At 40.7% G+C, this 14,667-nt stretch overlaps 1 protein-coding gene across 4 annotated transcripts in view; it reads left to right on the forward strand.

Annotated features, from left to right (window-relative positions):
• MTUS2 (microtubule associated scaffold protein 2) overlaps positions 1-14,667 on the forward strand; it is a 386,111-nt gene that overhangs the window by 340,279 nt on the left and 31,165 nt on the right. The window contains exon 1 of one of the 4 annotated variants that reach the window (XM_060770882.2): positions 4,814-5,082. The exons of the other annotated variants lie outside the window; for them this stretch is intronic. Within the exon in view, the coding sequence (XP_060626865.2) occupies positions 5,029-5,082 (54 nt within the window). The 5' untranslated portion in view covers positions 4,814-5,028. Of the gene's footprint in view, positions 1-4,813; positions 5,083-14,667 lie in introns of those variants that run through there. 4 annotated transcript variants of the gene reach the window in all.

The raw sequence follows: 14,667 nt of genomic DNA on the forward strand, positions 1-14,667 counted from the left end.
AAGGACAGACAATACATAAACAGAGGTATAGGGTGCTCGACTCCCAGCTACTGAGAGATGCTGTCACTCCAAGTGGACCATGAAGCAACAGGTCCCCCAGTGGTTGGAATTCAAACATACCCTCATAAAGCTTGAATTGCCTCCGTGTTTGTCTGTATATGTTGTATGTCTATGGCATTGAATGTTTGCCATGTATATGTGCACTATAATCCTCCCTGAGTTCCCTGCAGGGTGAGAAGGGCAGAATATAAATACTGCAAATAAATAAATAAATAAATAAATAAGCCTCATTAAGTTAATGAGGCCAGGTTTATTTGACTGAATTTGATGAAGCTTATCTCAGAGAAAGGATTCATACCTGGCATGTATTTACATTGCAAGATTTATAAGTTTGTGAATGAAAGAAAACCTTGACTCTTGTCAAATTAGATTGGGGTGGTAATTGTGTAGCTCTCCAAATGTTGCTGTACTGCAGCTCTATTCATTCTTCACAAACTGGCAATTCTGGCTAAGATGTTCAGTTTAACTATATCGGAAAGGTTGCATAATTGCCACTGCTAACATTGATTGTTTCTGTTGGTTAATTCTCCGTTTTTGCTCTGGAAAAGTTGTGGTCAGGTCAATCTTTTCTTAAGCAGTAGAAATATTCATAATCAGCTTTGGTCTCCTTCTCAACAACACACACAAACACGTCTACCAGACTCTATGGTGACTGCAAACAATTCACAAGTCAAAGCCCTGCTTGCTTCAAGAGCTGTTCTCTATGGTAAACACGTGAAGTCAAAGCTTCTGTATCTTAAACAAAAAAATTTCAAGCATGCAAATAAGTGACTTTCTTTTAAGAAAAAAAAATTGTGAAATATTAAGAAGGGAGACAATAGAAAAATATTTAAAACTTTGATGATTATTAAAGAGGTTTAATTGCAAAGGGAAATGAAAGACTTTTAGACACTGAGCCATATTTGAATGGACTCCAACTCAATGGACTGTGTTTGGAACCAAAGCAAGCCTAAATGGCCCTGTGACTACGACTGAAGCATGAAAACAATCAAAATGATTAAAGTTAGAGAAGTCCCATGACCAGGTGGAATATCTCTACCATATGGTAATAAATTCAAATATAAGTTATTTCAGCCACTAAAGATGATGTGTAATGGAGTATTAGGGAAAGATTGGATGCCAGAGTCTAGATGAAATCTAAATTGAAAATCCATCCCTACTCTTAGACAGCGTGTGGCGATCACTTCATGCAGTAGGAGCTGAGGGAATGGCATCATTTGCTCAGCTGTTTCTCCCGCCTTCCATCATTTCTCTTGATTGAGCCAATCAGATTTTCCTATTGCCATCTACTTCACCAAGCATTGTCTCTCCCATTGAGTCAGCATCATCTCGTCATATCTCAAAAGCCTCAGTTTAGTCGCCTCAGCTTTGAGTGAGAATTCAGGCCTGGTTTCCACTTGGGCCCATTTATTTGTCTTTTTGGCATTCTATGGTAACCATAAAACTCTCTCCCAGCACCAACATTTCAAATAATTGGGTTCTATTTCTTTCAACTTTCTTCATTGCCCAGCTTTTACAGTCATACATAAAAATTAGAAATGCTATAGCATGGATAAACATTGTTGCATGGATACGAAGTATTGCAATTTTCTCCCAAAGATGACCTCTGAAGAAGTGAACAATTGGTTCATTCAGTTTACAGAAAACCTACAAACACAGATTGATACCTACATAAAAACTCCAACCATCACCCAAGTCAAAAAAGAAGCACCATCAAAGCCCTTGCAGACCGTGCAAAAGAAATCTGCGAACCCCACCTCCCCCAAGATGAACTGAACCACCTCAACTGGGCTTCACAGGCCAATGGATACTCCACCTCAGACATCAGAAGAGCTGCAAGACTGACAACAAGCTACGAGAGTCAAGAGAAAGATCCACGCAGAGGAAAAGTGTTCTCATTATATATCAAGGGAACTACTGACCAAATTGGGAAGCTAATGAAGAAACACAACATACAAACAATATACAGACCCACTAAGAAAATCAAACAAATGCTACATTCAGCAAAGGACAAGAGGGATCCTATCACCTCTGTAGGGGTCTACCATATCTCATGTGGACAAGTTTATGTAGGGACTACTAAACACCGTATTGCTCAAACATGAATTAAGGAACATGAAAGGCACTGCAGACTACTTCAACCAGAGAAGTCAGCCATAGCAGAGCACCTGATGAACCAACCTGGACACAGCATATTATTTGAGAACACAGAAATGCTGGACCACTCTAACAACTACCATGTCAGGCTACACAGAGAAGCCATGTGGACAATTTCAACAGAAAGGCAGAAACCCTGAAAATGAACAAAATCTGGCTATCAGTATTTAAAAACTCTAAAATTATAACAATAAATAAAAAACAAAACTCAAACACTGGGGAATTCCAGACAGGAAACAATCAGGAACAACTAATCACCTCTCAACAAAAAAATTCCCCCAGGTAGTAACAGGGCTAAAAACTGTCAGGCTATCAAATGCTAATCAAGGTGGCCAATTGAAACACTCACACCTAGCTCCAACAGACAAGAGTTCTTTCTCCCACCTTGGACTTTCCACAGATATATAAACCCAATTTTCCTAGTTTCCAACAGACCTCACAACCTCTGAGGATGTCTGTCCCAGATGCAGGCAAAATGTCAGGAGAGAATACTTCTAGAACATGGCCATACAGCCCAAAAAACCTACAACAACCCAGTGACTCTGGCCATGAAAGCCTTCGACAATACATTGAATGTTTTGTGTCATTATGCAATTGAGCACTGAGAATAATTTACAATTCAAGTTTTATGAGTATAAAAATGAAGAAGCATTTTTTTCTAAAGTGCTTATGTAGTTCAGGAAATGTAGCCATAAAAATATGATGCTACTTTGTCCAGTCATTTGTCTCTTTAGCTGACTGCTATCTATTCAGGCATCAGCTCCACAGAATCTCTGGCAGTAATTTTTACTAGTAAATCTCTCTGAGAACTTGGCGGTGATGGCAGGAACTGAACTACCATGGATGGTAGGAATTATATGACCATAGCAAATTCATGTGCAAATTATGTGCTTTAGACAGATCCTTTTGAGATTCTGAGAGGCTTGTGGGATTGAATGTTCATTTGAGATAACAACAAAATACAGAAATTAGATCATTGGACTGAGACTCAGAAAGTCTAGGTTCCGTTCCCTGCTTGCCCAAGAAGCTCACTCAATGCCTATGGCTAGTGACTGGCTCTCAGCCTAACCTTCCTCACATTATTGTTTTAAGGATAACATGGAGTGAAAGAGAAAGGCTATCATGTCAGCTGTCTTTAGGGGAGTAAAGGGAGGAGAAGGAATATAAATGTAACAACAAAAGAAAAGTCTGAACATGACCGGACTGAGTCACCATTTTTAGTGCTGCCTGAGGCAGTACCCCTCTGGCTGTCATGTTGAAAAGACATTGCTACCAGTAGAGTTTATTTTGTAATATCTTTTTTTGCCTTTAGATTTATGGGGCCAAAGGGAAACTAGGAACTTCATCCCGCAAAGTCTGGACTCCATTTCCATGCACATCGGAAATGGAGTCCCAAAGACACCATCACATGACATAAGGGCACTTCCAGTGGGGCATGGAAATGGAGTCCAGAATACGTTTTCAGGAATTTGGTACTACCTGACTCTAGGCTGCCAAAAAAAAAAAAAACCCAGGGAAAGATGGGGAAAGAACTAGAAAATGATATGGGATGGGTGGGCCAGCCCAGAAGACGGACCTCGACAGGAGGGAATGAAGTAAGAGAATTCCCTCTGCTTTTCCTCGCTTTCGCACCACTCATGGGATTTTGTGTGTGTGTGTCAAAAGTGACTTGAGAAACTGCAAGTCACTTCTGGTGTGAGATAATTTGTCACCTGCAAGGACATAGCCCAGGAGACGCCCGGATTATTGATGTTTTACCATCTTGTGGGAGGCTTCTCTCGTGTCCCTGCATGAGAAGCTAGAGCTTGACAGACAGGAGCTTACCCCGCTCCCTGGATTCGAACCACCAACCTGTCAGTCACCCAGTCCTACCAGCACAAGGATTTAACTCATTGAACCTCCATACTCATGGGATGAGATCCTAGGATATGGAACAATAGATCCAAATTGCAAGAAAAAAGATTCCACCTAAACATTAGGATTTGATGATTCTGAGTAAGTATCCCACAAAAGAGCCCCAGTTCTGCGAAATTTAGGAAAGTTTATTTTTATGGATGGTAACTCCCAGGTCTCATCAGTTGGAGGTTGTAGTCCAAAGAGGCAACTTTTTCATGCTTTGTGCTCTCTCTCTGCACTCCAGTCTTTCCCCTGGATCTAACTGATTTGCACGCTGCATTTGTTTCCTGGTTCAGCTTATTGTTTTCAAGACCCCTCTTTCATGCCTGCTGTTCTATTCATATCCTTCCACTTGTGCAGCTGGCCAGCTCCATTCTCCTTCTGCAGGGAATGACAGATGAAGATAGCAAGGATACCAGCCGAAGGAGGCTCTCTCACATTCATTACGTTTTGGAGGGTGGAGCATTTCATTGTCCTAACAGAGGGTGATGAAACCCATCAAATGTCTTGCTGGTTCTATCCATCCATAGGTTTCATCCTGTGGAGACACCCAGCAGCAAGATCTCTCTCTCTCTCTCTCTCTCTCTCTCTCTCTCTCTCTCTCTCTCTCTTTCTCTCTCTCTCTCTCTCTCTCTCTCTCCCACCCCCTTTCCTCTGGCAGGATTTAGATCTGCTGTGTTCCCTGCTTCGCTCCACCTCTTTTTCCTCCTCCTGCATTCCTGAAGTTGATAAGAACAGGGGAAAGCAGGTAGCTGGAGAGGACAATCACACACACATACAAGTTGGGCCAGTTGTCAGCAAGGCCATCCCTTCCTCTCCTTTTATTTGTTTTTAAAAGGCATCCCTCCTGCTTAGGAATTGAAACACTCAGGCGGTCTGAATGAATCCGTCTGCTTTTCCAGCCTGCCTGCCAGAATGGGCCAATGCTGCTGCAAGCTCTATCTCTGCCTCGAGTGCCTGGACCAGACGGTACTTTTGCCTCTTCCTCCCTCTTTCCCTCTTAATTCAAAGAGTATACAGCTAGTGTGCTATTTCTGAATCTTTCTCTTGCTAATGTTGCCTTGCAAGCTGCAATTGATTTGGGGAGGGGGTAGTGGGAGCTGTGATGTTCATCCTCTTTATAATGTGCTGACTTCCTCATTTGCCACAACCGATCTAAACATCAGATTCACCTCTGGACTGCAATCCGTTGTATCAGTAGCATTCTGCAGTCTAAAATGTAGCTGTTCTGCTTTGGTTGGATCTGCTATTGTATCAGACAGTGAGCTCACTTGGTTTGTTGGATAGATGTTACCTGTGGAATGCAGATTTTCCAGTGCTTTAGCAAGCAGCAATAAATGTAAGGTTTTCTTTTGCTTTTGTGGGGAATCCTGCCTTTTCTGCTCAGTTTCCTTTTGTTTGTGTTATATTTCTAGTCTTTCATAAATGTCTCTCAAATTACATTGGGTTTTTTAAATCTTAGGAATTGGGGGTGGAACCAAATCTTTATATGTTGAATTGAAATGTCTTACAGGTGCCAATACAATGCTTACATTAGTACTTGGTAACTGTAGGTTTGCATCTAGAAGTAAGATTTCATGTTATTTCTGACCCATTGTTTGTCATTCTTTGCACTGAATTTCAGCAAGTTCATTGATGAACAGCGACTTCATTGATGGACCCAAGAGGAAAATGTGCACCAGCTTTGAACTGGTTTAATAGCAGATAACCTTTGGTGGGAACTCCTGTCTTTATGGTAGATTTTATTAGAGCAGAATGATCCTTATAATCTACTGGAAAACAAATTACAGCTTCTTCTTATTGATGTTATTAGTTTAAGTATAGCTCTGAGGCATGTTGCTGTCCATGTTAAGGAAAATGTATGACTCAATATAGCACTCATCAAACTCTGTGCTCTTGGGTGATAAGTTGGGCTTGTAAACTTTAATCTAAAAAGGACTTGAGAAAGGAGGGGATGGCGCCTGCCTGCCTGCCTGCCTGCCATTGAGTGAACTGGTATTCTTAAGATGTTTTATGGGAAAGACAGGTAACAAATACTTTTGACTCTCATTTACAATAAACTGAATTATTGCCTTCCAGAAAATTCAGATAAAATACTTATTGAAAAGGGGGAAATTAAGGAAGGTTATGTCTTCCACTAGCACACCATTGCAGCATGTTGCCAAGTAAATTGGCAACATGCTGCAATGACTAAGCATCACCTTGGCACCCTCCCAGATTTTGTCCAAGCAAAAGAGACAGAAAGGAATCAGGGTACCAAATCATGACTTTGGACCAAGGAGCCCAATTTTTAGCTGTGGACTCTCTGAGGGGGCAGCACATCATTTCTATAGTCTAATACAGTGGTTCTCAACCTGTAGGTCCCCAGATGTTTTGGCCTTCAACTCCCAGAAATCCTAACAGCTGGTAAACTGGCTGGGATTTCTGGGGACCCACAGGTTGAGAACCACTGGTCTAATATTCAGCATATTATGGGTTTGACTGGGATATTTACCATAAACCACTTCAAATGCTTATACAATAGTTAGAGTAATAAATCCAAAGAGCTTAGAGTAAGTGTAGAGGAGCAGTTACAGTGCTACACTAAAGGGCTTTACTCAAAAGTTAGACCTAGGACCTGATCTTATGAGTGGTGGGAAAGTGGGGAAAAGAGTAGGGGACTGTATTACCTGGTTCCCTCCTGTCTTGTCTTGTGGGATGGCCAGCCATCCCATGTCCTTACCATATGATGCCCATCTTTCCCCACGGCCTCCTGCTTTTCTGCCGTTGGAGTCACATGACACCTGACTCCTGAAGACAAGTGTATGTGGAAACTGAGCCCCATTGGGTCCCACTGGATGTGCCCTTACATAATGTGATGGCCACCTTGTGACTCCCATGGGGCTGTATTTCTGAAGCGCATGGAAACAGAACCCTAAACGCATCTGATGAGATTTTGTAATGAGGTTTACTCCCAACTTAAGAGCATATTTCATCAGTAGAAATTATACTGCTCTCCAAGTTGTGACAAGTTCTTGGTGGTATGGAATACCAAGCCACCTTGTCTGTCTCCTGAAGAATCTGTATAACGACCAAGTAGCAACAGTAAGAACAGACCACGAAACAACAAACTGGTTCAAGCTTGGGAAAGGAGTACAGCAGGTCTGTATACTCACCCTACCTATTCAGCTTGTATGCTGAACACATCATGCAAAGTGCGTGACTTGACAAATCCAAGACTGGAGTTAAAATTACTGGAAGAAACATTAACAATATTATTATATTTTGGAAACACTTTGAGTCCCCCCAGGGATATAAATGAAGTAAACAAATAAATAAACAACCTTAGATATGCAAATGATACCACTTTGATGGCTGAAAGTGAGGAGGAGCTGAGAAGCCTTATAACCAGGGTGAAAGGAGAAAGTGCAGAAGCTGGTTACAGCTAAACATTAAAAAAAAAACAAGATTATGGCAATCAGACTGATAGATAACTGGCAAATAGAGGGGAAAAACATGGTGGCAGTGACAGACTTTGTATTTCTAGGAGTGAAGATTACTGCAGGCACAGACTGCAGTCAGGAAATCAGAAGACATTTACTTCTTAGGAAGAGAGCAATGACCAATCTCAATAAAATAATTAAGAGTAGTGACATCACAGTGGCAACAAAGATCCGCATAGTTTAAGCAATGGTATTCCATGTAGTAACATATGGAGCTGGACCATTAGGAAGCTGAGTGAAGAAAGATAGATGCTTTTGAACTGTGGTGTTAGAGGAAAATTCCGAGATCCAACCAGTCCTTACTTCAGGAAATAATGCCTGACTGGTCACTGGAGGAAAGGATATTAGAAGCAAAGATGAAGTACTCTGGCCACACCATGAGAAGACAAGAAAGCTTAGAGAAGACAATGATGCTGGGGAAAATGGATGGAAAAAGGGAGAGGGGCCGACCAAGGGCAAGATAGATGGGTGGTATCCTTTAAGTGACTGGCTTGATCTTGAAGGAGCTGAGGGTGGCGATGGCCGACAGGGAACTCTGGCGTGGTCTGGTCCATGAGGTCACAAAGAGTTGGATTGAACAAATAAACAACAACCAAATGTTGCTAGATTGCATCTTCTAGCATTCCTCACCATTTGTTATGTTGGCTAGGGCTAATAAAAGCTGCATTTCAGCAAATTTGGAGGTCTACCTTGTTCCAGATTACAGTTTAGATGGATGCTTCCTGGATTTAGAGCAGAGTCTACCACAGAGAAAGCTTAGAAAATTTACCTTTTGGACTGATATTCCCAAAATACCCAGCCGGCCTGACCAGTAGCAATCCTGGCTAGAGGAATCTGAGAATTATAGTAAAAAAAATTAATGAAACATTTTCAAAGTCCAACTGTAATTGAGATAGATTCAGATAATTGTTGCCAATTTTTTAAAATAACGATATAGTCACCATATGCAGGATTGACAATTATGAAGCAACTATTAATAACTTCTTGTTTTACCATAATACCAAATCAAAGTATTGATTTTGTTTTTTGTAAAATTAATACACTGTCCCCATTCATACATGATGCACAAACTTCTATCATTAAGAAGGGCCCATGCCCCAAACAAGGATTTTTGACATCTTGTTCAAATTCTTCCAAATAGTGTAGTGGATGTTCTTTATAATAAGGGACACGTGCCTATCCAATAAAAGACCATTTTTCTGAACTTCAAATAAGGGTTATTCTTTATAATAAAAGGGACATCCCTGCATCCCTGGATGTGGAGGCCATGTGAACTGCTTCCTTTGGCAATTAGTTCATCGCATTCATTCATTCAAATTTCAACCCAGTTTTCAGGCTGTACTCACATATGACTTCCAAAGCTCTTAATTACTTCTCCATCCTCCCAAAATTTGCTGCTACAGATATGCTTCAAGTATAGCATGATCCCTATATCTGCAGGGGATACATTCGTGGATACTTACATACTTACGTAGATGATCCCTCGTTGTCCAAGTATGATGGCCTTCCAAGTGTAGTGTCTTGGTGGATACGTAGGTGACTATAGAGCCCTAATCTTGACCCACATGTTTTTCCGCAGGACGTTGGTTTCCAAGTGGAAGGCGGTCCTGGTCAGGATTGGCTTGGTACACCTTCCTCTTGGCACGTTTCTCCCTTTCACCCTCCATTAATGCCTCTTTGAATTCTTTAATTTGCATTTTGTCTTAATCTAGGTTGTGAGCTGCCTTTGGTCCAATGTTGGGAGAAAGTTGGAATACACTGAGGATAACACACAAAAGCAAAAAACAAACAGCAATATTGAAGTTTTGGAGGGAAGATTTCTAAGATGTAATGCAGAAATGAGCAAATTCTGCGTGAAGGGGTGCATTGCCCCCGCCACAAGAGTTACACTCTCCCACTACAATAAGTCTGAATAACATTTCTGCATTACTGAAACATCCACTGCCACAGTTCAAAGCCCGGTAGTTTTGCCAGGAAACATATGGTGTGTATATGTATGTGGATGGGCAGTGCAATGCCTTGTTTCCCAAGCCTGCTAGAAGTGTGATACCTGATATACCCACATTGGAATACTGGTGGGGTTGGGGAATTGATTTTGTTATTTGAGAGTTGTCGTTGCTGGGATTTATATTTCATCTACAGTCAAAGAGCATTCTTAACTCCAGTGATGGAATTGAACTAAACTTGGCACACGGAACTTCCATGACAAACAGAAAATACTGGAAGGGTTTGGTGGGCATTGACCTTGAGTTTTGGAGTTGTAGTTCACCTACACCCAGAGAGCACTGTGGACTCAAACAATGATGAATCAGGACCAAACTTAACACGGATACTCAACTTACCCAAATGTTAACACTGGTGGAGTTTGGGGGAAATAGATCTTGACATTTGAGAGTTGTAGTTGCTGAGATTTATAGTTCACCTACAATCAAAGAGCATTCTGAACCCAACCAATGATCGAATTGATCATTGGTTGAGTTTGATTCTATTGTTCATGGAATTCTGAATGCTCTTTGATTGTAGGCAAACAGTAAACCCCAGCAACTACAACTCTGAAATGACAAAATCAATACCCCCAACCCCACCAGTATTCAAATTTGGGCATATCAAGTATTTGTGCCAAATTTGCTCCATTGAATGAAAATACATCCTGCATATCGGATATTTACATGACAATTCATAACGTTAGCAAAATTACAGTTATAAAGTAGCAACGAAAATAATGTTATGGTTGGGGGTCAGCCCAACATGAGGAACTGTATTAAGAGGTTGCGGCATTAGGAAGTTTGAGAACCACTGCTTTAGAGTCACCTATGGAACCAAACATACATCATATTAGATAAATTGAAGTAAATATTTTTCCATAGAGATAAAATCTCCCATGAAAGGAAATTAGTTTGACGATGAATATGATAAAGATGATTTAATTGAATCATTATAATAGCGCTTTTCATTTCATATCAGCATAACATTTATTTTGGCATAACACACATCTACAGTCCATGCTTATAAGATAATGAAACATGTCAGGGATTAGTAAATATACTTCACCTCCAAGGTGACCTCAGGTTGATGTATAGATTAACTGACACCTTGCCTATCCAGTTGTTCAAAGAAAAAAACCAAGGTCAAACATCAAATCCTGTTAATAATCACTTCTTTGTCAAAAAGTATTATGAAGAATTGGTAAACAACACAGTCCAATGAAAAGAATCTTTGTGTCTTGGTTTTAGGCCTCTTCCTGGGATTATTTGGGGTGTGATTCAGAAAATTACATTGGATAGACCGCATCAACTCTGGTTTCATAGACTTGGATATCATTCTTTATGGGCGAGCAGATGAAGACTGGTATATGGCATATGTTCTGTATCTCAAAACCTAGAGTGGATAGCGGGGAAGGGGAGACTGGTGCCATTTTTGGAATCAGCAGGTCAAATGTACTGAGAAACATGTCTGACATTTGAGGCACCAAAAATGTATGTTGGCCAGTCATTTTTTGTGGAAAAAATAAGACTGACCAATAATTATGAAGGACATTTCAGATGCCCAGGTATTGTGTGCTTTTTGTTTTGGTGGCAGATAAAACCCAAATGTCAAATACCACCACTGTTATTCATTCATATGTTTCTCTGTATGAGATCTTTGCCACCTTTTAGCATAACAAAATTTCTAACTGCAAGAGAAATAAGGTTGAACACTGTGAAAGCCATCCACTGCATGGCTATCAGCCTCCTCCCAGTAGACTCAAATCAAGGTAAACCTTCATGAGAACCACCACTCTTCTTAAGTGTTCCCCCAGCAACAGCAACAGCATCCCTCTGGGCAGCTAAACCAGGAAATCCCAATTGGATCCCCCCCCCCCCCCATGAGGGTCTTCTTCCAGGGGCAAATCAAGAATGGGCAATTTGGAAGTCCTTGAACATATTCAGAAGTGGAGTGGGTTGATCAAAAGACAACCTGACAAAATGACACTACCTAAAATAATACTCCACCTTGTGTGACTGTGGAGCAAAAGAGACAACTCCGCATCTGTATGCTTGTCTGCAATGTCCTGCCTCATGTACTGAGGAAGAATTGTTGGAGGCTACAGGCAATACGGTCACGGTTGTCCGTTTTTGGTTAAAAGATATTTAGCCATTTGTGCTCCTTCAATTTTTATCAGTTTTATACTAATTTATGCAATGCTTTTGATATGAAATAAATAAATAAAAGCATAATTAAAAAGCAGGAGAGGGAAAATGTACCAGCACTTTAAGATTAGCTGGCTTTTATTTTTATGAAAATAAACCCACTTCTTTAGTGGTATCAAGACCTCAGACATAAAGCATATTTATACAGTTGTGGGATTGGGATAAAATGTAATAGGATTCCGCAAAATGCACATCATAACCTTTATCCTAAACATTTTCTCTATCCTTCCAAAAAAGAGTTGCATAGGAAACAACCAGCAGAACAGAACACAAAAAGGATTATTGCACTCATTCAGTTTTTAAAATGCTATCTTTATAATATTCAGAGCAGTTTATATCAATAAATAGTTTGGTTGCCAGGGTCACCAAACTGCTAAGAGCTTTTTTTACAAAAAGCATTTTTAAAATCTGGGGTTGCAAATATTGTCTGTACCCTAGAAGCTATGATCCAACCATGATTTTTATGAATATACAACAATTCACACATTTATCAAAGTTTGTTATTATGCACTTTCAAGGCCATAGAATCATGGAGTTGGAAGAGACCTCATGGGCCATCTAGTCCAACTCCCTGCCAAGAAGTAGGAAAATTGCCTTCAAAGATGTCGCAAAAGTATGGTGACCAAAGTACTCAAGCTTAAAACAGAATTGATATTTTAAAAGAACTAAAATATTTTATTTATACAAAATAGTCAGAATGTATTACCTCTTTGACGTGTTCCCGTTCTACAGGTGTTTCAGACAAGCAGATTGCAATCGTTGGATTTTAAAAAGCTGAGAGTCAAACTATCTGTATTAGGAGTGTTTTGACATCTGTATAAACATAGTAGTGAGGTGTTTTTTCCTGTGATGTAGAAGTAAATAGAAATAATATTTCACTATGTTCAGTGACCTGTGAAGGAAACCAATACAATGAGAAAGGTTAAAACACCCTGAGAATCATTAGCTTTCTCAAGTAGCATTGCAAGTCCAAAATAGCATTGCTGAATCAGCAATTTCAAGTAAACTAATGCTAGCTTTTATGACTCGCAAGGATGAACTAAAATAATTTCAGTTCTCTAAACTAACCTGTTTGAACATTTTCATCATTCTTATGGACATTGCGAACTTTCGACCATCCAAAATGGATGTGGCCAATGTAATGAGCCTTAGGACCTCATGAGATGGATATCTTCAAACCAGGGGGTCACGCAACATGGCGAATCCGGCGGACAGCAGGGGAAAACTGTTGCCCTGTGCTCCACATCATCCACTGTGCCACTTTCCCCATCACATGCGGAAAAGTCACCACCCAGCTTCCCTCTGTTCTTCCCAATCAGAACATGAGAAGCCTCCCATGTTCTCTGGGAAGCGTCCTAGCACAGGGCCAGGACACTTCCTATACAGAGCCCTGCCGGAAGTATTAAGTATTGTTATGGCATTCAGCAGGCTCTGTCGAGAAAGCATCCTGGAAGAGTCCTAGGACATTTCCCAAAGTCCATGTGATAAAATGGTAAAAGTATGTGTGGTGTTATTTAGCTGTAGTTCCTCCCTAATCCTTCTCTTTTGACTAAAGTAGTTGTAATTTGTTGAGGCACTGTCACTCTGTGTCAGAAAAGATTAAAGGTCTTATAAAACTACAACTCAATGCTATGAATTCAGGGAAACTGTGGTTTTACAATGTCTTTTGCCTTCTGTGCTGGTGCCTCAACAAACTACTAATCTTGAGATTCCACAGTATTGAGCTAAGGTAAAGAAGTGGTGTCAAAACTGCATTAATTTTACAGTATAGAACAGATGTGGGCAAACTTTGGCCCTCCAGGTGTTTTGGACTTCAACTCACATAAAACCTAGCCAGCCTACCAGCTGCTAGGAAATTTGATTTCATATCATTCTATGAAAAAGAAACTGAAAGCAGTTTCGCACAAATCCTTTGGGTGGTCTGATCAGTGATGTCATTCAGCCCATTTGCATCAGTTTGCCCAAACAAATTGTTGAACACCTCTTCTAAAGACTTGTCCCTGGACAAACCATCCTGACACACACAATTTGTTGGCCTGTGCTATAGTTTAGGAAATTGAGAAGTGGAAGAGTTGCTGTGGGTGGGGAATTGAATGCTTTCCTGAGTAGCTGAGTTATCATTGCCTATCTCCTTCCAGGACTGTATTTTCAGCATCCTCCCTCCTTTTAGTCAACTGTAGTTTAGTGGCTGGCCCACGCTTGGCACTCTGTAGGGGATAGATAAGATTGTTTGTGAGGCTTAAAAGCAAAATTCAGGAGATATCAAGGAATGATCCAGGCCTGTAGCCAGGATTTTGATTGGGGGGGGGGGGGGGCACTGAGTTTGAGTGAGAGAGGGTCTACCCTAGCAAACCTTTTGTATCATTACCCCAATACCCCCATGCATATGGGATATATTGAGCATGGTGATCAGATCATTATATGAATAAACCTAACAGTTTAAATAATGTACCAATATACCATGAGAATTTCGGGGGGGGGGGGGGCTGAAGCCCCTCAACCACCACCACCACCACCACCACCACCACCCCCCCCCCCCCCAGCTACATGCCTGACTTGAGACAACTACCTCAGAACAGTGAAGATCAGGACCCCAAGTCTTGGAGGGCTGGAGGCTTCCATCAGAGACATATCATGCTGATATTCAATCACAGTTAGCAATCTCTTCAGTTAAGGAATGCAGAATCATCTCTGGTTACCATGATCTTGCAAAAGTCATTGTGCATATGCTGTATTTCTAGCTCTTTTCCAGGACCACAAAGTACCCCACAATTCCAATAGTTACTGGAACCTTATTATTATACTGGATTATAAAGATTGATACTGCATTTCCAATAGTGCGTGACTGGAAAACAATAGGAATAGAAGATTGCAATTACAAA

Source organism: Anolis sagrei, chromosome 3 (assembly GCF_037176765.1).
Source record: "Anolis sagrei isolate rAnoSag1 chromosome 3, rAnoSag1.mat, whole genome shotgun sequence".
Classification (NCBI taxonomy): Eukaryota; Metazoa; Chordata; class Lepidosauria; order Squamata; family Dactyloidae; genus Anolis; species Anolis sagrei.